The 22,613-nt window shown below is 39.7% G+C and overlaps 1 protein-coding gene across 5 annotated transcripts in view; it reads right to left on the bottom strand.

Moving 5' to 3' along the window:
* Positions 1 to 22,613, bottom strand: part of INPP4B (inositol polyphosphate-4-phosphatase type II B) — an 823,047-nt gene that overhangs the window by 6,638 nt on the left and 793,796 nt on the right. For all 5 annotated transcript variants that reach the window (XM_089693869.1, XM_089693867.1, XM_089693868.1 and 2 more), the window contains one exon: positions 14,506 to 14,660. In XM_089693869.1, coding sequence (XP_089549995.1) covers positions 14,506 to 14,660 — 155 coding nt within the window. The remainder of the gene's footprint in view (positions 1 to 14,505; positions 14,661 to 22,613) is intronic.

Below are 22,613 nucleotides of genomic sequence, written 5' to 3'. Positions count from 1 at the left end.
TGGGGGTGTGCTGCAAGGCTATTTTATTTTTATTTTTTATTTCATGCAGTAGCATTCAGAGTTCAGGAAGTGAGTTTAAAAATCATATCACAAATTTTATTGGAAAAGTACAACCCAAGGAAAAGTATTAACTTCTCACGATGGGCACCACCCTGAGTGTTTTTTTTTACATATTTATTCTTTCATACTGTGCTCACCTCATTTTCAGAGATTTAGAAAACATTGCCAACTATTCACATCTTTACCGCTGGATCTTATAATCCAAGGCTGTTACAGCAAATGTACAATTAATGAACAAACCTATACAAATGTACTTGTTGGAAACAAAGCAATGACCACTGTACTGCAAAGCTAAAGTGTTAACCATCAAGCATCTGATGAATGTACAGTGCTGGCTAAATGAATAAACCATTAAAAATGACAAAGTTTTGATCAAGTTTAATGACAAAGCCTTAACAATAAAAAGAATGGGAAGAGAAAATATATCTTCAGATGATTTCAAATACAATTAATAATGTATACAGGTTTTCAGAAACACAAAATATGTACAAACCCTGAGCTAAAAAAAATAAAATTATAGGAGATTTACTATATATCGTACGTGTTTTGACAGAGATTTTGTGTTAGCTAATCTTTCTCAATTTCGTTCTGACATTACTCATCAAGAAGGCCTCTATTTTCCATGGTTTACCTGCAAAGAAACACACTACCAGGAAAGCAAAGAAATGCTGATATGGCAGATTTAGGGCAAGTGTAAATGATAATAAATGGATATCTTCACAGTTTCTGGTTCCTCTCCTAATCCAATTTGCATTTGATAAGGAAATTCTTCTGTTATACCAGGTATTGAAAGTGGTCTACATTCATATTGTAATTTTACAGATATGAAACAAAAAACTTGGAAAGTATTGTTTTCCAGTGCCACTACAGTAATGTTAATATTTAGGCTTTATACTATGTGCAACAAGGTCACCCAAGTAGCAAATATTAGCTATAGGTTGATGAACCAATCTTCTAAAGGTTTTGAAATTTTTTTATTATTTTCCCTCATGGTTGTATGCTAAAACAACCTTTCCACTGCACAAACCTCTAACTTTTAAAAGTTGGGGTACAAATGGAAGGATAAAACCCTCCTTTTTCTGAGCTGGATAATTAGTCTCTCACTTTTCAAAAGAACATAGCACTATAATCATATTAAAAAATAACTAACTAATATCCATTTTTATCCATTTATCCATTTTAGTATAATTATATACCACTAGCTAGTCAATATAATTCTTGTAATCCCCATAACAAAATGCAATACTGAATTGCTGTACTTATATATCCATATACATACAAAAAGCTTACTTCTCTATTTTAAGTGGCCCTAACAGGCTTCATTTATTCTAACTCACATTCATACCTACACATACTAAGGCCGATTCAGATAAAAAGTATTTCTTTTTTGACAAGGTGGCTTTAGTGTCACTATGAGAAGTTAGTGACAGGGTCATTTTTGAAAGGGGACCTTTTCTTTTCTAAGATCAAATCCCCTTTCTGCATTGCTATCGGTGGCACTAAGAAATAAAGTTTCATTGATGTTAGTGAGAGCCCTACCAACACCAATATAAGAAGGGGCATTGCTAAACCCCTGTATGGTCTTGGCAACCGTGCTGCTGCTCAGTTTCAGGGTCTTGGAAATATTCTTATAGCCTAGGCCATCTTTATGTAGAGCAACAATTCTTTTTTTCAGATCCTCAGAGAGTTCTTTGCCATGTTGAACTTCCAGTGACCAGTATATGAGAGTGAGAGCGATAACACCAAATTTAACACACCTGCTCCTCATTCACACCTGAGACCTTCTAACACTAATGAGCCACATGAAACCAGGGACGGAAAATGGCTAATTGGGCCCAATTTGGACATTTTCACTTAGGGGTGTACTCACTTTTGTTGCCAGTGGTTTAGACATGAATGGCTGTGTGTTGAGTTATTTTGAGGGGACAGCAAATTTACACTGTTATACAAGCTGTACACTCACTACTTTACATTGTAGCAAAGTGTCATTTCTTCAGTGTTGTCACATGAAAAGATAGAATAAAATATTGACAAAAATGTGAAGCGTGTACTCACTTCTGGGAGATACTGCATACCCTTTGGTAAGCCTCAGAGTATGACATGGCAGTGCACAACTTAAGAGGTTTTGGGAGATCATGTTGTATTACTTATGAACATGAAGGGCTAACTGCAAGTCTGCTTTGGATTGGGATTGTTTATAAGCAGCATTTTTCACACTGCATCAATATGGACTTTATTTGAATATGTTTTTGGTATTTAAATTTTGTTTTCAGGGGAATAGCACAGCACTTGTATACCACCTTGCTATAATATAGTGTACCCTATATTGCGTGCTAGCAGCTTTTCTACTTGAAATATCTTATATATACAGGAGTTTTCTTTTTTTTGTGTCCTTTAACATCTGAGTAGTGTCTTTTTTATTGTTTCTTTACATCAGTGTGTTTACTTAATGCCTGTAAGTCAGTTCTGTCCCAATCTCAGGCTAGTGCTACGGACTGTTTTATTGGCAGCAGAGGACTAGGAAATTTTAGCCTGGGGGGCAAGCACAATCAACTGGCCCCTGGTACGTGGGTGCACTAGGGCCCTGGTTGCCATTGTGCTACATGCTGGGGTCCAGTGCACTCCTTTGCCTTTGAGAGGGGTGGCTCCCTCAGGTCCACCTGCCCTTGATCTATCCATTAAATGCATGTGCCTCTACTATGGGGACTCACAAATTTTAGAGTTAGGACCACAGATGATCAGGGTGCCGTGTCGTGGCTCTGTGGCTTACGTATGTATTTGCAAATGTGTGCTAACTAAACCCCTGTTATAAACGCATACTGTTAGACAGGTTAATTTGGTTGTTAGCAAGCTGGCTGGCAAGTTGTCCAAGAACATTGTTCTCTCCCCCTTTTTTTCACTATGTGATGCCTGTTTATGTGTCCTTGCTTCATAAGCCAGTTATAGACTTGGGCGGGTGGCCACTTTTATGCACGACTAGGAAATTTTAGCCTGGGGGGCAAGCACAATCAACTGGCCCCTTCACACATGTGGACCAACATGCAGTACTTACGGATGTTAAAACATGCCAAAGCAATTTGAAAAGTGCTACGATCTACATGTACTAGGGAATGGGAATTTGCAACCCAACATACACTAAATTGCCAAAAGTATTGGGACGCTTGCCTTTACACGCACATGAACATTAATGGAATCCCAGTCTTAGTCCGTAGGCTTCAATATCGAGTTGACCCACCCTTTGCAGCTATAACAGCTTCAACTCTTCTGGGAAGGCTGTCCACAAGGCTTAGGAGTGTGTCTATGGGAATATTTGATCATTCTTCTAGAATGTCGGACAAGAAGGCCTGGCTCACAGGCTCCACTGTACAGGATCCAAAAGGTGTTCTATTGGGTTGAGATTAGGACTCTGCACAGGCCAGTTAAGTTCCTTCACCCCACACTCGCTCATCCAAGTCTTTATGGACCTTGCATTGTGCACTGGTGCGCAGTCATGTTGGAAGAGGAAAAAGCCATCTCCAAACTGTTCCCACAAAGTTGGGAACATGAAAGCATCCAAAATGTCTTGGTATGCTGACGTCTTAAGAGTTCTCTTCCCTGGAACTAAGGGGCCAAGCCCAACCCCCAGAAAACCACCCCACACCATAATCCCCCCTCCAACAAACTTTATACTTGGCACAATGCAGTCAGGCAGGCACTGTTCTCCAGGTAACCACATCCATCGGATTGCCAGACAGAGAAGTGTGATTCGTTACTCCAGAGAACACGCCTCCACTGCTGTAGAGTCCAGTGGTGGCCTGCTTTACACCATGGTATCCGACGCTTTGCATTGCACTTGGAGATGTAAGGCTTGGATGCAGCTGCTCAGCCATGTAAACCTACTCCATGAAACTCTCTAAGCACTGTTGTTGTGTTAATGTGAAAGCCACACAAAGTTTGGCTTTAGCATGCGCAGACCCTGTTTTGTCATTTTACGTGGCCTACCACTTCATGGCTGAGTTGCTGTTATTCCCAGTTGCTTCCACTTTGTTATAATACCACTAACAGTTGACCGTGAATATTTAGTATCAAGGAAATTTCACGGATGGACTTATTGCACAAGTGACAACCTATCACAGTACCACACTTGAACTCACTGAGCTCCTGGGAGCGACCCATTCTTTCACAAATGTTTGTAGAAGCAGTCTGCATGCCTGGGTGCTTGACTTTATACACCTGTGACCATGGAGGTAATTGGAACACCTGAATCCAATGATTTGGAGGGGTGTCCCAATACTTTTGGCAATATAGTGTACATATTGTGACAGAGTGAAACATAAACAGCACAGTGCACAGAAAAGGATGGTGTCTAACATGGTAGTGTACAGTGTGAAAACAATTTTTCCCAATAGAAGGAGGAGAGGGCAGGCCCCTGTTGGGAACTTGTTCACTGCATCTTCACAGAGGACTCAGAACTAACAACTCCCACAGCACCAGAATTTCAGCAGCAGGAAGAGGACAAGGCATCCCTGCACATTCAATTTCTACAGATTCCTGCTGCCTGCACAACATGAGACAGATTTTATTACTGGTAGGTTAGGTCACCAAAGCTATAGAGAAGATTGTTTTAGCTCAACTTCAGCTTTAAAGAATTGTCCTTACCCAAAATAGTAGCTCACTCACCAGTAAATATAAACTCCTGTTTGAATGGATTCTTTTCTTCTCTGCTTAAACACCACACAGGTCAGTTTAAACATTTTTTTTCCCTCTAAAACACATACACAGGTATTTGTGTCACACAGTGAGAACATATGTGAAGCCACATTAAGGCTCCATGATTTCTCTGCAAAATGTGATTCCTAACTCTAAACTATCTGAGCTCCCTACTTGAGATGAAAAAATCATTGGGTTTGATTTATTACAGGCAAATAGGTTGTTTACTTTTCAAGCTGATTTTCTCTCAGCTTAATAAATGAGGTGAAGCTCTGCTGACTTCCATCATCCAATCATGGGTATGCGTTGCAAAGTGAATTTTCACCACATTCACTAAGCCAAGAGAAATTCCTTTTGCAAAATGAACAGCCTATTTTCCTTTATTAAATCAACTCCATTAACAGCAGGCTTACCTGGAGGTAGCCCCATCCTCCTTAGAGGAGGATAACCACCAGATAACCAGACTCGTTCAAGGCATCTAAAAACCCTTCATTGTCTATTTCCTCCAAATCCAACAAAGCAAAATTGTCACCTGCTTAGATCTTTCTATAAGTAGCAAAAAAAAAGGAAAAGTAATCATGGATAGGTACAGTAAGCAATACAAACATTCCCCGGACACTCTCCAGCTGGTCAGCACAAAACATCTAATAAAACTGCTTCCAACATTTAAGACGAAGTGGAATAAAAAAAAAGGTTTACACTTGGTAGAGAAACAGCTGGGATAACAGCACACATCCTAAATAATTACAGCAATATGCAACATATATTAGTTTGGTATTTTTCTGTGAATAATTACATTTAGTCCTATTTGGTCTGTATCTATAGTTTATTTCCTATACTCCATTTGTTTTAATTTAAATGTTCTTCTTGGACAGAAATTCTTTTATTGTTTGTAGTTATTCCAATAAAATGAAACATATCTAGTAGTATATAGCACTTATAAATCATCTCAGTCGGATCTACACAATGTTAACAGGACTATAGAGACCAAAATGAAAAATGATAAAAACTATCAACATGACTAAAGTAAACCACATTTCAAACGTAATTCTGCTTTGTGAGAGTTTTCTGGACTAACTGCCATAAAATACACTACAGTTTTCACCAATATAAATACTTAATTTTGCCCTATTTTTTCTATCTTAAATATATCCCTGTCTGTCCCCTTTTGCAAGTACTGAAAGCTTTATTTTCAATGCAAGGCTATCCTATTTATTTTTATAAATGCAGACAATCTTTTTTTTTTAATAGCTAGTAAACTATGCGGCTATACTCCTCTACCCTCGTTTTTCTTTCTTTATCATGGTAAGAAATATGTTATGCTGTTTTTTAAATCATCCACATTAGTGTCAAATAATTCAAATCACCATAAGTAACTGGAAATTGAAAATAATGAATATATACAATAAATATATTGGGACAAAAAATAAATGCATAAATAAATAAAGTCCCATAGTCCAAACATCAAAACTTCCTTCTGTGCAAGCATTTCAGTGCTTCTACCACCTCATACATATAAGCTGCTTACCAGAAATAAAAAAACACCAAGTGATGGAGGTCAACTAGCACTGTTATCTCCACATATCAAAATATAAACAATTTTGGTCTCTCTCTCCAATTTAGAGACTCTGATTAGACCAATCAAATTAAGATGGAAAGAGCAAAGGAAAGACTCCATAGTGTAATATTATTATTATTATTATACAGTATTTATAAAGCGCCAATAGTTCGCTCAGCACTGTACATTACAAAGGGGGACAGAACATGTGACAGAACAATACCAATACAATGCAAAACATGAGGGGATCGAGGGCCCTGCTCTTTCAAGCTTACAATCTAGGAGGGAGGGGATGGTGTCACAGGAGGAGATAGCTGTGGGGGATGGAGTGGTAGGAAGAGTGGAGAAGGTCGGCAAGTTAGCAGGGGGTGGGGGTAGGCTTCCCTGAAGAGATGAATTTTCAGGGTGCACCTAAAGGAGAGGAGAGTAGGTGATAATCTGATGGGTTGGGGCAGGGAGTTCCAGAGGATGGGTGACACCCTGGAGAAGTCCTGGAGGCGGGCATGGGAGGAGGAGACCAGGGAACTAGAGAGAAGGAGGTCTTGTGAGGAGCGGAGTGTGCGTGTTGGGCGGTACTTGGATATTAGGTCAGTGATGTAGTTCGGGGCAGTATGGTGGACGGCTTTGTACGTCAGTGTTAGGATTTTGAATTTGATCCGTTGCGCAATCGGAAACCAGTGGAGGGATTGGCAGAGGGGGGTGGTGGAGATGGAGCGGTTGGAAAGGTGAATGAGTCTGGCAGCCATATTCAGGTTTGACTGAAGCGGGGATAGCCAGCGGCGAGGCAGGCCAGTAAGGAGGGAGTTGCAGTAGTCGAGTCGTGATATGATGAGGGAGTGGATGAGCTGTTTAGTGGTTTCTGGAGTTAGGAACGCACGTATTTTGGCGATGTTGCGGAGGTGGAGTCTGCACGAGTTTGTTAAAGATTGGACTTGGGGCTGGAAGGATAGGTTGGAGTCCAGAATGACACCAAGTACTCTGGCCTGCGGGGCGGGTTTGATGGTGGCGTTGTTGGATGTGATGGAGAAGTCAATGGGGGGTGGTGTCCGGGCTGGGGGGAAGACAAGAAACTCGGTTTTGGAGAGGTTTAGTTTAAGGAAGTGGAGCGATATCCAGTCTGATATGTCTGATATGTGATATGTTAAATACTGATTAAAATAAGGAATGGTACTCAGTTTAAGAAACATGCATGTAACAGCAAACAGCCCAGCAGGCATGATGATGTCACTACTAGGCTCCTCCCTATGTGTTTCATCGCCACAGACATTGTCAAAGGGCAATAGGAGTGGCTGCTAACTCACATAGCAGCTTTTAAATTGGTTGCTGGGTATGCGGCTAAAGGCGCCATTAATCTGAAAACTTGCATTGGTTTTTGCTGGCACTACTTCAGCACTATTGTTACTTTAGGGACTTTTTAAGTCAGAATAGGTTCACGTAAAAATAAAATCTGGGGACTTCTAATAAGGCAGCATGACCTGTGACACAAGAAAACATGCTTGGGGCATCTTTGCAAATTACATCATACAACAGAGGTTCTGAAAAGTGCGGGAATTGGACTCAAATAAAGCAATCCATCCAATTGTTTGATATGAGAAAAAGAACTATGGTACTTCTTATAAATAAGCCCCAGTACATTAAAGTACAGTATTCTAAAGGGGAAAATATTGAGCAATAACTATTTGAACAAACTTAGAAATAATGGAAAAAAAAACAAATGCATTCTATCTAGATAGACACAGCTGTGCCTCCAGCTTGGAAACCAAGTCCTCTGAGGTTTAATAGTGGTTTTAAAAATAAAGGGAAAAATGAAGATTTGGCCAATTTTGCTGTCTGGCAGCTTATTCATGGTGTGATGTGTAAGTACATCAGCATGCTGCAAGCAATGCTTGTCCCCACTGTTCTCCTCTGTTCAGGTAGCAGAAAGTGCTGATACAGTTTTCTCTGTAATTCATGGCATTTCTTTATAATTATATTGATCTGCATGCCTGCTGAGGATCACAGGACAGATCATTATTTCCCCTACAAGACCTAACAAATGATTTTTTTATATGTGCTTGAGTACAGCATTTCGTGACTTGCAAGAGAAAATAACTTAAGCATTCAAATGAAACTGAAAAGTTAAATCCCTCTAATTGTCAAGAAACACTGCGAGAATTTATTTAAAGGATGCTGGAAGACAGGCTTTTTTATGAGTCATTAGGCAGCGTTATAACTTTCTTGTATGTCAATAAAGAACTTGGTGTTCTGAAGAAAAGTTGGCTAATTTAAGGGAAAAAAAATAGAAACAAAAATATAAAACCCTGTGAACATTGCTGGAGCTTATGCTGAAGACAATACAGTAAAGGTTCTAAATAGCATGATATTCAAGAATATTCTAAGCAATTTTAGCATAATTTTAACTTTTAAAGTGCTTGTAGTGGATTGGTTTTTATGCATCACCTTGCAAGATAAATGTGGCTCTCAAAAATCTGAGAAAATTGGTTCTCAGAAGATGAGTAGTACATGTCTGTTGGAAAACTTACTGCATAATATAGCCACCATAAGTATGAAAACACACAAAGGTTGCCTAACATATTACTCAATACATTATTTCACACCACTGTTAACACTATGCTTTATTTTTCTTATTTTGTGAATTGCTGCCATCTGTCATAATTGACTTTAGCAACTGATAAAGCTTGGGGAATAGTTTTCTAACATTTTCCTGTCTATGAAACAACCTTGTAATAAGTTTCTGAGCTGCCTACCTAAACAGAATAAAAGTAAATAAGCTACACCGCTACAGTGAGACAGTGTGAAAAACGAAAATTTGAAAAATTGTAGCTCTGCAGTTTCAAATTTTTTTATACGCAAGAACTATTTCCACTTATCTACTGACTAACGTAGGCTCTAAACCCAATAACGGGCTATGGTCTCTTGCAGTCTGCTCCTTCTACAGACACATGAAGCTGCATTTTAAAATATGTTTATTAATGTGTCTCACAGAGCCTAACCAAAATTGCTTTGACAGCCAGGTCAATCGCTTACCATTCTTATTTTTGTATCATATTCTTACCGTGAAGAAAAGAAAAGAAAAGGGTGCAGTGCTCTCTTAATTTAAATCCTTATAAAGTGACTAAAAAATTCTACCATCAAGGGCTTAATAGAAAGCATTCCAAATAATAAATGATAGATCAACTAGTATTATGCTAGTAATATTGTTTCAACTGTAAAAAAAACATAAAACATATTAATAACATGCTTATTATGTGACCAAGTGTAATACATATAAAGTCCAACTGAAATTTGTGTAGACCAGGGGTCTCCAAACTTTCTAAACAAAGGGCCAGTTTACTGTCCTTCAAACTTTAGGGAGCGCACTGTGGCCAGTGGGGGTAGAAAATGTCCTGGCGTCAGTGGGAGTAAACAATGTCCCATCATCAGTGGCAGTGGGAGGATAATACCCCATCATTATTGTCAGTGGGAGGAATAGTGCCCCATCATTGGTATCAGTGGGAGGAATAGTGCCCCATCATTTGTGTCAATGGGAGGAATTGTGCCCCATCATTGGTGTTGATGAGAGGAACAGTGCCCCATCATTGATGTCGATGGGAGGAACAGTGCCCCATCAATGGTGTCAGTGAGAAAAGTAGTGCCCCATCATTGGTGTCGATGAGAGGAACGGTGCCCCATCATTGGTGTCAATGAGAGGAACAGTGCCCCATCATTGATGTCGATGGGAGGAACAGTGCCCCATTATTGGTGTCGATGGGAGGAATAGTGTCCAATCATTGGTGTCAGAGGGAGAAACAGTGCCCCATGGCATTGCGTTTGGTCTCTTAAGAGGCACATTATTAATAAGTTTTGTGTGCACCGTTTTATGTCATTAAAAACGGTTTCTAGATAACACTAGTAATTTCATAGGATTTACACATTATTTTGAATGTTCTGTATTAAACACTTGATGGCAGAATATTTGAGTCACTTTATAAGGATTTATTGTAAGAGAGTGCTGTAACCCTTTCTTTTCTTTATTGTATCCTGTTACTCATTTAGGATTATAGCTTGGTGTTCAGCTGTTGGTTGTAAAAGAAGGGTGTGTGTGTTTTTTTTTCCATAAGTACAGGATGTTTTTATAACACTCTTACCTTGATTTGTTTTTAACCGGTTAGTGTCATACAATGGGTAGAATATATTGGCTTAAACCCATGTTTGCTATCCTTGAATCAAAGCATGGCAATGACCAGCTTGGTTTATACAATATATTCTAAAGAAATAAGTTGGGGAAGAAATTTTTGCATGTACTGGTTGCAATTATTAGCCTCCTCTCCAAAATGCTGAAAGTAGAGTTTATTTCAGTCTGACAGCATATAGGCAAGGAAATGCTGTACTGAGGTCTCTTGTGTATTGAGCCATTTGGCTAAGAACACTTGAAGGGGCCCCTTTATAAGGGGCTAAACTCAGAACATCTGGCATTTTGTTATTGTTACTAACAGAGCTCCATGAAAATTTTACGTATTGGGGAAATAAAAATAATATAATTTCTGTAATTACTGTGAAAAGCTGTATCGGCCAGTCATTGAGTAAACAAATTATATCAACTGGGAACTCAAGTAGATGATGCAGCATAGGTTCATTCCTACACAATAATTATATAGGACATTAACTATTGCAAATAACTCTAAAGTTAATAATCCTAAATTTTTTGTAGAACATAATTTGTGTTGTGGGAAGCACTTGTGGGTAGCATTGCACAGGCTACAGAGAAAGTATGAGTCTTTAGAAGCCTTTGTTCCTTCTTGCAACACAAAAAGACTTTATGCCACATAGTCAGGATTAAAGCTGAAGGTTCACCTCTTCCACTGAGTCATAACGATCAGTGGTTTGGTAACACTCAAATTCAGTGGCAAATTCTCTTGTTCAAGTCTGCATTGTGCCCAGTGTCACCTTAACTGCTCGCCAGTGGCCTCGTTGTCATAGACCCACCCAATGTAGTCCTTAGCAATACAAGGAGTTGTCACAACCATGTCAACAGCATCATTGGTGGGTGTTACCAACACCAGTCTAGCTCACTCTATGAGCTAATCCAGGGGCGTTAATCCCTGACATAAACTAGCCCTGGCTAAATCCATGTGAAGTGATATACAGAAGTAATTTTGCTTCCTCCCCCAGACAGTGTCTAAAGGAAAAGGTACTCAGCAAGTCACATAAATCAAAACCATTTAAAGGTATTAAACTTCCATAAAGACTGTTTGAAACTTGCACAGTGGCAGGTGGGATGCAGTACAGGTGCTCCAAATCCTTGCTCATGATTTCCTATTTTGGGAGAGTCCCATTTCTATAATATCTCAGAACATTTATATAATATTTATAAATGCCCCTAGAATATTTACTAAATTAGGGAACATGCCAATTATGAGCTGAAGTATCCATTAGAATGTTTTAATTAGGTATCAAGAATATATAAATATTAAAATACACATGAGCGTAGGGAGAGAAGGAAAGATCAGCTTGATTATGTTAAGGCACATTAGTGGTTGCTGAAGAAGGGACTAATGCCAAAAACTCTGGTGAACACAAATAGAGCTGTAGTATAACAAATCCTTTGTTAGCCCTTGCATTGCAGTTAAACATGATTATAAATGATACATACCATAATACGGTAGACTAAATTCTCCTCCTGTGCTGCAGTGCATCTGTCAAATTAAAAAAGCACCAATTCATAGGAGGTTTAACATGGCTGCATAACATCACTGAACAGTGATGTAGCCACCACCTCTGGGACTTCATGTCCCAGCATCCACTGGTGCTGTGCTGACCTCAACTTTTGGTTGCGCTGCAGTCCAACACTTAATAAAGCTGGTCCTGAGACAAGTCTTTTGGGTGGAGGGAGAGTAAGGTTAAAGATCAGTCATCACTTTATAAATATGAAAGAGTAGATGAATACTGCACTAAGCTGTAGGTTTTTATTTACCCTATACACCATTATAAAAATACAGTGCGGTAGGTGGGTATTCACAGCTAACTGAAATGACTTGTGTCCGGAGTCCAGATTCAAATGGCTCTGTGAAAACCCTGGTTTTCATTATTCACACTGTGCTTTTAAGGCTATTGTCTGAGAATATAAGTCAGTATATTTAAACTTTTTAACAAGTAGATGGACCTTACCTGAATGAGCCCTATCATTTTATCCTAAACTGATGTTTGGATACTATAGATTACTGCACACCATTTCTCCTTGTAGAATGTTACATAACAAATAGATCTTTTTTTGTGGTATTCCCACTGTCCCTCCAAGTCATAAATGTATAGGAACAGGATAAAGTGAATGTCAAACTGATTAGCTGTTAGCAGGGAATGAAGCTTGAAGGTCTATTGCTATTGATGCACAAAGCAAAGTGCAGCAGCTCATAAAAACCAAGGAGATGTATACAAGAACAATAACTTGACACTGTAGCTCCATAGGATTCCAGAGAATCTGAACTTGGTATACTTGGTATCAAACAATCAAAGAAAAAAAAAATCGACAATCAAAACTGGAATATATAGTTGATGCAGCCCTAGTCAGATGGAATCTTGTAACTAAACACAAAAAGCAAAGGGAGAAAACGCCTAGTGCATTATCCACATCACTTTATTAAAGGATAAAAAGAGTGCATATTCACAAAAATAGGAATAATAACAGTGTTGCACAAAAGCCATGAACCGAGGGTATGTATTTTGATGGAACTCCTTTACTTTAATTGGATGTCCTGTAACCAGTTGATGAGTTTTCGAGGACAAATCCTCCTTGCTCAAAGGTTTGCTATGAGGAATGGGGATTGTCCCAAAAAATGCATCAGCTGGTTGCAGGGCATCCATTGAGCTAGAGGAGTTCCATCACAATACAGACTCTCAGTTCTTGGCTTACTTACAACACTGTTATTGTTCCTATTTTTGTTAGAATATACTCTTTGCATCCTTTAACTCCTTTGTACTGACTGCCTCCTAGCGCTTTAAGAGTTCTAAAAGGTGGGAGGCAGAGGCGAGCATTTGAGTCATGTGACCTCTGTAAAAGGCTGTCGCATGACCGGAAAGCTCCCGATCGCAAGTATGCATCAGAAGCTTACCGATCCCCACCGGATACTAAGTCGGGAGTGAGCAAGGAGTGCGCTCTAAGCACGGTAAGTTGTTCACACAAGGCCCCATATATGTGGCTGATAGGCGTTTGTGACCTTTGCTTTTTGTGTTTGTCAGATATATATATATATATATATATATATATATATATATATATACAGTATGCTGTTAAAAACCACAAATGAGATAATGTACACTTGGATTCCAAACTTATTCCTATTACCTTCCAAAACCTGTCAGACAGCAAAAGAATGCCATTTTGCTTCCTGTAATTATTCTCATTGTTTAATAGGATATAAGGATACACACTTTTGAGACTGTACTCAGTTTATAAAGGATGTTTTGGGTTTTTTTGTGGGAGTTACTGCTTTAGGTGATGTAGATTCAATAAACAATAACTAGAGGCACTTTTTCTTTAGATTGGGATAAAATGGTGAGGGGATAGAACTTGTTAAGGAGATTTACTCTCCATATTTGTCCTGATCACCAAATGTCATGTGGAATGAAAATGAGGGTAAATCCCTAATAATGAGTTTCCACCAGGACAGGATTAGAAAGGGAATCCTCCAATGGGGACACTTGTTCCCCTGAAAACTATCTAAGAGGGTGTTTCCCTTGCATTGTAAGGATATCCTCTTACTTCCTGTTGAGTCTACAGGACAGGACGTGAAAGGAAATCTCCCTAACTAGGCAGGATGGAAAGAAAAGATGACACCAGTTTTATCCCTCCCTTATGCTATCCAAAATGAAAAAAAGTTTTTGGTTTGTTAACTTACTTTGGCACCTCTAGTAAAAACATAAAATTCATATAGCAGTCGCCATAATATGGTAAAATAAAATCTTATTGGCTGCTATGAGTCACTGCACTTTGTATGACATAGATGCTTCCTGGCTGCATGTTCACAGCACAGAGGAAAGGGGCACTGTGGGCAGCATCAATAACAAGCAACGTGAACTGCAGAGGAATCCTGCAACTTTCTTTAAGACTTAAACATAGAGGGTAACAAAAGGTTCCCTCCAGGGACCGACTAAAGGCATGAAGGGGGAGAAACCCAAGAACTTTTCATAGATGTTCAAACAACCATACATACTGCACATACCTTCTCATGCAGTCAAGAGCCCGGACAAAGAAGTCTTTGTGAAGATCATGTTCATCTCTCAAGATTGAGCACTGCTCCAGCGTCACTGACATAGAAGTTCGGTCTTTTGCACTTTTACAGCAAGTAAATCTAACGCCATTCATTTTCCGGCAGATCTGTTGAGGAAAATATTTTTTTCTTTACATTCAGCTACATACATAAAACTATGTAATTTATTTGTTATACATATGTATAATCATGACATTCCAGTTATGCTGGTTGGGACATCTAAAGCGAGCAAAATCCTCTCTTTTATTAAAAGCGGCATAGACTCCAGAGAGAGAGATATCATATTACCCTGTACAAATCATTAGTAAAACCTCATCTGGAATATGCAGTTCAGTTTTGGGCACCAATTCACAAAAAGAACATTGGGGAACTGGAGAAAGTATAGAGAGGGTAACCAAACTAATAAGAGGCATGGAGGAGCTCAGCTATGAGGAAAGATTAGATGAACTGAATTTATTCTCTCTTGAGAAGAGGAGATTAAGGGGGGATATGATCAACATGTATAAATACATCAGTGGTTCATATAGTGAACTCGGTGTAGAGTTATTCACCTTGAGGTCATCACAGAGGACAAGAGGGCATGCTTTACATCCGGAGGAAAATAAATTTAATCTCCAAACACGGAAAGGTTTCTTCACAGTGAGAGCTGTGAAAATGTGGAATAGACTCCCTCAAGAGTTGGTTCTGGCCAGCTCTGTGGATTGCTTAAAAAAAGGCCTGGATTCTTTCTTGGATACACAGAATATAACTGGATACGAACATTTATAGGTAAAGTTGATCCAGGGAATATCCGATTACCTCTCGGGGGATTAGGAAGGAATTTTTTTCCCAGCAGGAGCAAACTGGGTCATGCTTTGCTGGGATTTTTTGCCTTCCTCTGGATCAACTGTGGGTATAGGATTAGAACTTTTTTTGTGTGTGTGGTTGAACTGGATGGACTTTTGTCTTTTTTCAGCCAAACTAACTGTCAGGAATGGACTTGCCAATAATGGTGGGATTCACCTGCCTTGTGGGCTGCAGTACCAGGGCTGGCCAGCAGGTGCTCTCAGCAATCAGAGACTCACCCCTGCAATCAGCCAAACACCTGAAGCTGATTGCAGGGGTTGTATTTAGGGAATGGCCAGACTCACAGTCAGGGCCTTGGTGTGTGTTTTTCCATGGGCCCCTGTACCTTGTATCCTGTATTCCTGTTCCTGTCTGACTTGTTGCCGACCCTGCCTGATCCTGACCTCTGCTGACTTCTCCTGCTTGATCCCTGGCTTGTGACCCTGACCATTCTCTGCCCGACCCTCTGTACCACGCTGCCCATGAGTTACTGAACCCAGTTTGAGACCCCGACCACTCTCCCGCCTGTTCCTGGTACTCCGTTTGCCACTGACCCGGTCTGCCTGACTACTCTTTGTATTGTATGTATTGTTATCGGTGGGTGGTTTGGTTTGGGTTGTTTGCACTGTGTTTATGTTTAGTTTTGCTCTGCGTTTTGTATTGTTAGTCTTAATAAATTATATTGTTTATACCATATCTGAAGCCTGCGTTTCCCTGTGTCAGTCCACACACCTCTGGTCATACCTGGAGCCCTGACACTAACTATGTAACAAGGCTTCAAATCTGGCATGTTACTCCCCCCCCCTTTTTTTTGTTGCAATGATCCAATTACACCGTACTTCCCATGCCCTGGAGAAGTGAGTGCAAATTTACTTATATGGCTTTTGAGAGAACTTCTGAAAACAAAAAAGAGTTACACCAGGCTATTTACTGACCTACCCAAGCTTATTCTCTAAAGCAATAACTCACACAAATCACATTTCAGTTCATTTTATGTCCAGAATATGTATATATTTAGTTGTCTTAGTCTTTACCAAATAGTAACACATACAAAATAATGCACTTGGTGAGATTTACTAAAACTGGAGCACATAGAATCCGGTGCAGCTGTGCATAGTGACCAATAGACTTCCAGGTTTTATTGTCAAAGCTTAATTGAACAAGCTGAAGTTAGAAGCTGATTGGTTACTATACACAGCTGCACCAGATTCTGTGTACTCCGGTTTTAGTAAATCTTCCCCTAGGTGTCCAAACAAATTACTTGTGAATCATGCCTAGCTTGCTAATTTCAATACAGTGTATACTGTACAAATTGGTCAGCACATTCACATTCAAATATAATAGGTAGTGAGTTTGACTTAAAATGCAACTGACTACATAGGACCTTAAAGATCTAGCCATGATGCGCAAGTATGAACAGTATTGTTTCACATTATGGCTCACGTATGCCTCCTACAGCTAATTATTCTAGCAAATCAATTGCTGCCATGTCCTTTTTTCACTCAGTTGCCAAATCTTGGTCAAGTTTTCTTTCTGGTCCAGTGTCAGCTGGTCAGCTATCTTGATTGGCCATCGAGGCACCCAGTACATGCTGAGACTGTACACTGATTTGTGGATGTGCAGAAAAAGGAATTTTATTGCAAACACTAGCAGTGTTGATTCAGTGCAGTTTAAAAAAAGAGTCCTGTACGAGTTCTGAGCAGTGTGGTTCGGTTCAGGTGTGGATTACAAGCTATTGACTTCTCTGGGAACCGTTTCTAAACCGCACATATGTGAACAGAATAAAATCCTGACCTGAACCTGATATAAGCCTGACCTGAACAGGTGAACAACTACTGTGTCAATTCGTACTGAACCTGAGCTTCAATCCACACCTCACATGTGTGAATCAGCTCAAAATCTCTCCAAAGTAAGGGGAAATACACACTTAGACAGGTGTTTCTCTTCACCTGCACTTCTATTGGCAACTGTAACATTTAGGATTCCCCATTACTTTTTGTCTTGGTGACAACAGTCACTAGGACAAAGACTGTGGGTAAATAACCACAGTGGGGACACCCATGCAGAAATAAAACTTATCAGGTGAGTCTGCTGATGCTGTAGATTTTTGCTACAGCAAATTTTGTATTTTATATCAGTTACTGTATACCAGTTGTGACAGTGCTAGGCCCTGCCATTGTGTGCGAGTAGGCAAAAAACACACAGAATTTGCATTAAGGCAAAGTGCAAAACTCTAGAGTATTGTTTCTGGGTGGAGGAGACTGGCTTGTCAGTGTTCTCTAGATTTTGTAATCCCAAATCAGGGTCTGGAGCTTGAAGGCTTAAGGCTGCATTCACACTTGAGCGTTTTGTAGCTTGAAGCTCGAAACTCCAAAAATGCTTAAACTTAAAAAAAATCAATTATTCTCTATGGTGCCTGTTCACGCGATCACAATAATTTTTTAAGCTTCTCAGAAATCCACTGAGAGCCTAAGCCAGCTGCTCCCACCCACCCCACAGTCCAGTGCTACAGTGAGCGTGGGAGTAGGTGGTAGGGCAGAGAGCCGGTGACTGGCAGTCACCGGCTCTCGGCTCACAGAGCACTGAGAATTTAACAATCAGTGGTCTTTGATTACTCAGTTCTCAGTTTTAGGGCTCGATCGATGCTGCTTCCATCTAGGTAAGTAGAATTTCTAGAAATAAAAAAGCTAAACTTCTATTTTAAAGCATTCTAAAGTTCAACCACAATGCGTTCCATGCATTAAGGTGAAAAACGTGTTATCACTTGTCCCCCTCCAAAAAAGAATAAAACCCTACCAGAGTCCTCCCTTGATCCAGTGCTGTGCCTGGCTGCAGCTCTTCTCTCACCTCATCCTAGTCTCACAGGAGACTCAGGCAGCAGTGGGTGCCATTGACTCCTGCTATTGTAAGTCAAATCCTGTTAGGAGGGAGCAGGGGCAGTGGCAGAGCCTCACTGTGCATGTCTATGGACACACACAGGCTGGCTCGGGAATGTGCCTGCATGTGTACTCCCATATCACATGATTTGCTATGGGGACTCATGCAGGAGAAACAGCAGACAGCCCCGGCAGAGGACTCCAGAAGAAGAGGCAAGGGGCTGCTCTGTACAATACCATTGTATACAGAGTATATACAATCTGGTAGATGTCACAGTCATTCACTAACCACTGAACATGGTCATTGTACCACACCCTTAATAGCCAATCCAGAGCTATGAAAATTACTGGAATGCTTTCCCCTTCAATTCTTCAAAGTACAGTAGTTGAGGTAAGAATTTCAGAGGAAACAAATATATGTAAATTAGGTCATACTGTTCCCACAGCAGCACCAGGATGTCTTCTGCATCCACCTTTGGGTCCTGTATCTTAGAAACAAACCAATTGTCCAGCAAATCCACATCCATCATACCCTAATGCACACAAATGACCCAATACCATAATATTAGACAATTTAACAATAGAGGAAAAAGCCCCCTGGGTATAGTGCTTTTCTGCTGAGATCTGCATTTCAGTTACCCACAGAAACCTGCACTGTGGAGATCGCTGGCACAACATTTCTGGTTATCCCTGGTATAAGTCAGAGCTGTGGCATTGTCTGATTGAACCTGTACTGGATGACCAGTCAGTGAAGGCATGACAGAAGTATCGCTCGCAACTTTAGAATGCCGATTGGAAGTCTGGAATCCTGCTAATAAACCTAAAAAAGACAGATGGTCACTGTTAAAAAAAAAAAAAGATGGTCCAGAACTCATCAACCCAGAAGACTGGAGTCTGTTGTAACAATTTTCCAAGAGAAGTAAAAATTGCTCTCAGCAATGTTGGGAATAGAAGCCACATTAAAAAAATACATCTTTGAGGATGAAACCTTATGGTTCAAACCCCATGGCAGGTGACATGGCTCACCCAAGCATGGAGTCTAAATGACAACTTGGTCTTAGCCAGAACACCTCACAAGGAGTAATAGATTGGTGACTCTAGCGAGCCCCAGGCAAATTTTCAGCAAAATTATACCAGATCATGGCACTCATAATTGCCAAGGAATGGCAGGAACAATGTGGCTGTGGCAGAGGGAGTACACTTCATCAGGAAAATGAGTTGACCACTATAAAAATAATTGCATTCCCCTGACAGCAGAAAGTCCATGACAAAAGTCCTGAGTAAACGTCAGGGTTTAGCCCTGTAGCTCTTGGAAGGAGCACAAGTGGAGCAACTTGAGACTAGCAACTTACAGTCTTTGGCCAAAGCATGAGATGAACAACTTGTGGTTTTTGGCAACAATGGGTAAAGTCTAATACACTAGGTCCTGTGTTTTGGATATTTCAAAGTGTCCACCAAGCAGAAAATCATACCATAAACCGAGGACAGAAAACCCGAAGGTCCCCAGGAACATAGAAACATATATTTTGTCTCCATATATCAACAGGTAATCAGGCCGCTGAAGATCCAGCTCAGAAGCAACTGGGTAAGTTTTGGACACTTCCTTAATCTGAGCTATGAGACTGGATCATTAAAGTGTCCATCTGGCCTAGCTTGATCCAAGGTGCTTTGCTGTTCTCAGGTACTCTAGGTTATAGTGGTCAGTGAAGTTAGGAATAGAATGAGCTGCTCCTTCCAACAAGCAAAGCCATTCCATTTAGACAGGTTAATATTTCATAAGAAAAAGGCTACAGGGTATGGAAGTGTTTGGGGTTTTATCGTGAAGATGGGATTGTGACTATCACTGTTTCAGATGTGTCTGCCTCCAGGATGAAAAGTAAGGATGGATCTAAGTTCTTAAGTGCTGAAGTGAAAAAAGATTTCAACTTGTCAAAATCAGACTGGGCTTCAAGCGACCATGAAAATGAAATGTGAGAATTAGTAAGCTGGGTAAGTAGGACAACTATGGTGGAAACGTTCTGCATAGTTTTTGGTACAGGCTATAAGGAGACTATGCAAAACCTTTTTGATATGGGACACAATGTTGCCCAGGCACATAACCGTAAACACACTGATAACTTATAAGAGGTAATTTATTAAATATTGGAATGTTGCAGGAGCATTACAAAGCCCAGAAGGCATGATCAAGTATTCAAAGTGGCAGAATGTGGTGTGAAAGGCTGTCTTCCACATATCCACCTCTCTGATTCTTAATAGATTATAGGCTCCTCACAAGTCTAGGTTATTAAAGATCCTCATGGACCTCAGATTCTGAAAAAGCTGTGGTATCAGTGTCTGGTATCAGGGCCTGGTAGTTTAAACTGGGATGAATGGGGTGGTACTTCTATTCAACAAAAAATATTTCCTTTCTTCAGGTTCTCATCAATGTACATCTTAAAAGTGACTAGCTCTGGTTCAGATAGGGCATACATCTGGCTAAACAGAATCTTAGCACTGGGTAGAAGATCAATTTGGAAGTCATACATATGGTGTGGTGGGGGAGAATGTGCCCTCTTTTTAGCAAAAAACATAAGTAGTTGTGGTAAAGAGGTGGAATGATCTACTTCTTTTCTACATCCATGCAGAGAAAACTCCCATGATAGCCTAGGCAGAACTGTTGACAGTAGTATAAATACTGTCCTTGACTTGTGTACACACGCAAGGGGTTGATTTACTAAATCTGAAGAGTGCAAAATCTGGTGCAGCTCTGCAGAGAATCCAATCTGCTTGCAGGTTTTTTTTTTTGTCAAAGCTTAATTGAACAAGCTGAAGTTAGAATCTGATTAGCCACCATTCACAGCTGCACCAGATTTAGCATTCTCTAGTTTCAGTAAATCAGCCCCTTAATTGTCAAGCACACCCAGCAAAGCATGTGTCAAAATGTTTATGTCTACACTTAAGATTGCAACTTGAACAAGATAGAAAAGGCTCCTGGGTGAATGTGGAGAGAACTCTGGGTGTACTGTGACAACATGGAACTGCTTCGAGGTTGAATACCATAAAAAAAACAATTGCATGCAGAGCTATAAGGAATGAAGATACCAACCCGACTCTTCATTTTTCTATACTGAAAACTGCTGCAATCCCTGTTAATTAGAAGTGGACCCTATGCCACTTTCTTTTTCACTTAGAGAAACCTGCAATAAGTTTATCTACTTAATGTGGCACATACCACAAACAACAGTTGCCTGCTCCATTATAATGATATATAGATAATTTTAAATGGCCCACACATTAGAAATACACACTGCATCACATGGAACCAGAGAGGAGACATTGGTGGAAGTGGCAGCAGAGGTGATTGTCAATACGGAGTGGGTGAACGTTATATTAACCACATTTGGATACTATGAAGGAGGCTGGAGCGATTGCTTAAATATCATTCCTGAGCTGATTTTGACCACTCTATAACATGATGGTCAAATACATCTGGTAAGCATTCTTTGAGCAGGGAGTGGAGTGACACGTTTCACACGTATAACATTTGGTCATCTAGCAATTGAAGATTCACCTTTGCACCTTTGATATTTTCAATTTCTTGGAATTGAGACTTACTTTCATTTTTCATTTTTTTATAGTTTTTATTGTATTGGAAGCAATTTTACACCTAGCTTTACAGATGTACAGCTAGGATTTCACTACTATTTTTTTATTTATTCTTTTAGTGCTACACTTTTATATGGATATATATTTATATATATATGTAATTTTTATGTAGACAGTAAATAACTTTGCACCCCTCCTCAGTTTGTGGTGTGAATACACATATTTTGCATATGTATCTAAAGGAAATAGATTTTCGCACTATTGTTTCAGCTATGGTCAATATTTTCTAGCCCTCTAACGAAACAGGTTCCATCGGTTTGGATACAAGTGGATAAACTCCTTAGACAAATTGATCCACAGTTAGACTGTCTGGGTCCTTATGCAATATCTGGGAATTCGCTCTATAATTAACTGCACCTTCATATTCATTGCCATAGTGTTTTGATATACTTAGCAATAACAGAATTTCAAAATAGATATAAACAAACTTTGTCCGATTTAGAGAATTTTCATGTTTTAGAATTGCGGTTTTAGATATTTAGAGCAATTGTGAGCAAGTTTTGTCCAACATAGAGTGATGTTCTTTTGAATATTTCACACTAGGTGGTCACCCTTATAAAGTAGACAACACTGTGGTTTGCAGTGAGTTCAATATTGTAAAAATGTTTTTTTTTATGGACATGCAGCAGCCACGTAGTTTAGTGGTTGAGCTTTAGGTCATGTTAAGAAATTGTCATCAGAACAATGCTAATATTTTAGATACAAATTTTTTTC

This window comes from Staurois parvus, unplaced genomic scaffold (genome assembly GCF_062004578.1).
Source record: "Staurois parvus isolate SC_StPar_1 unplaced genomic scaffold, SC_StPar_1.0 ptg000639l, whole genome shotgun sequence".
In the NCBI taxonomy this organism is placed as follows: domain Eukaryota; kingdom Metazoa; phylum Chordata; class Amphibia; order Anura; family Ranidae; genus Staurois; species Staurois parvus.
This window is presented reverse-complemented; position numbering and strand designations above follow the sequence as displayed.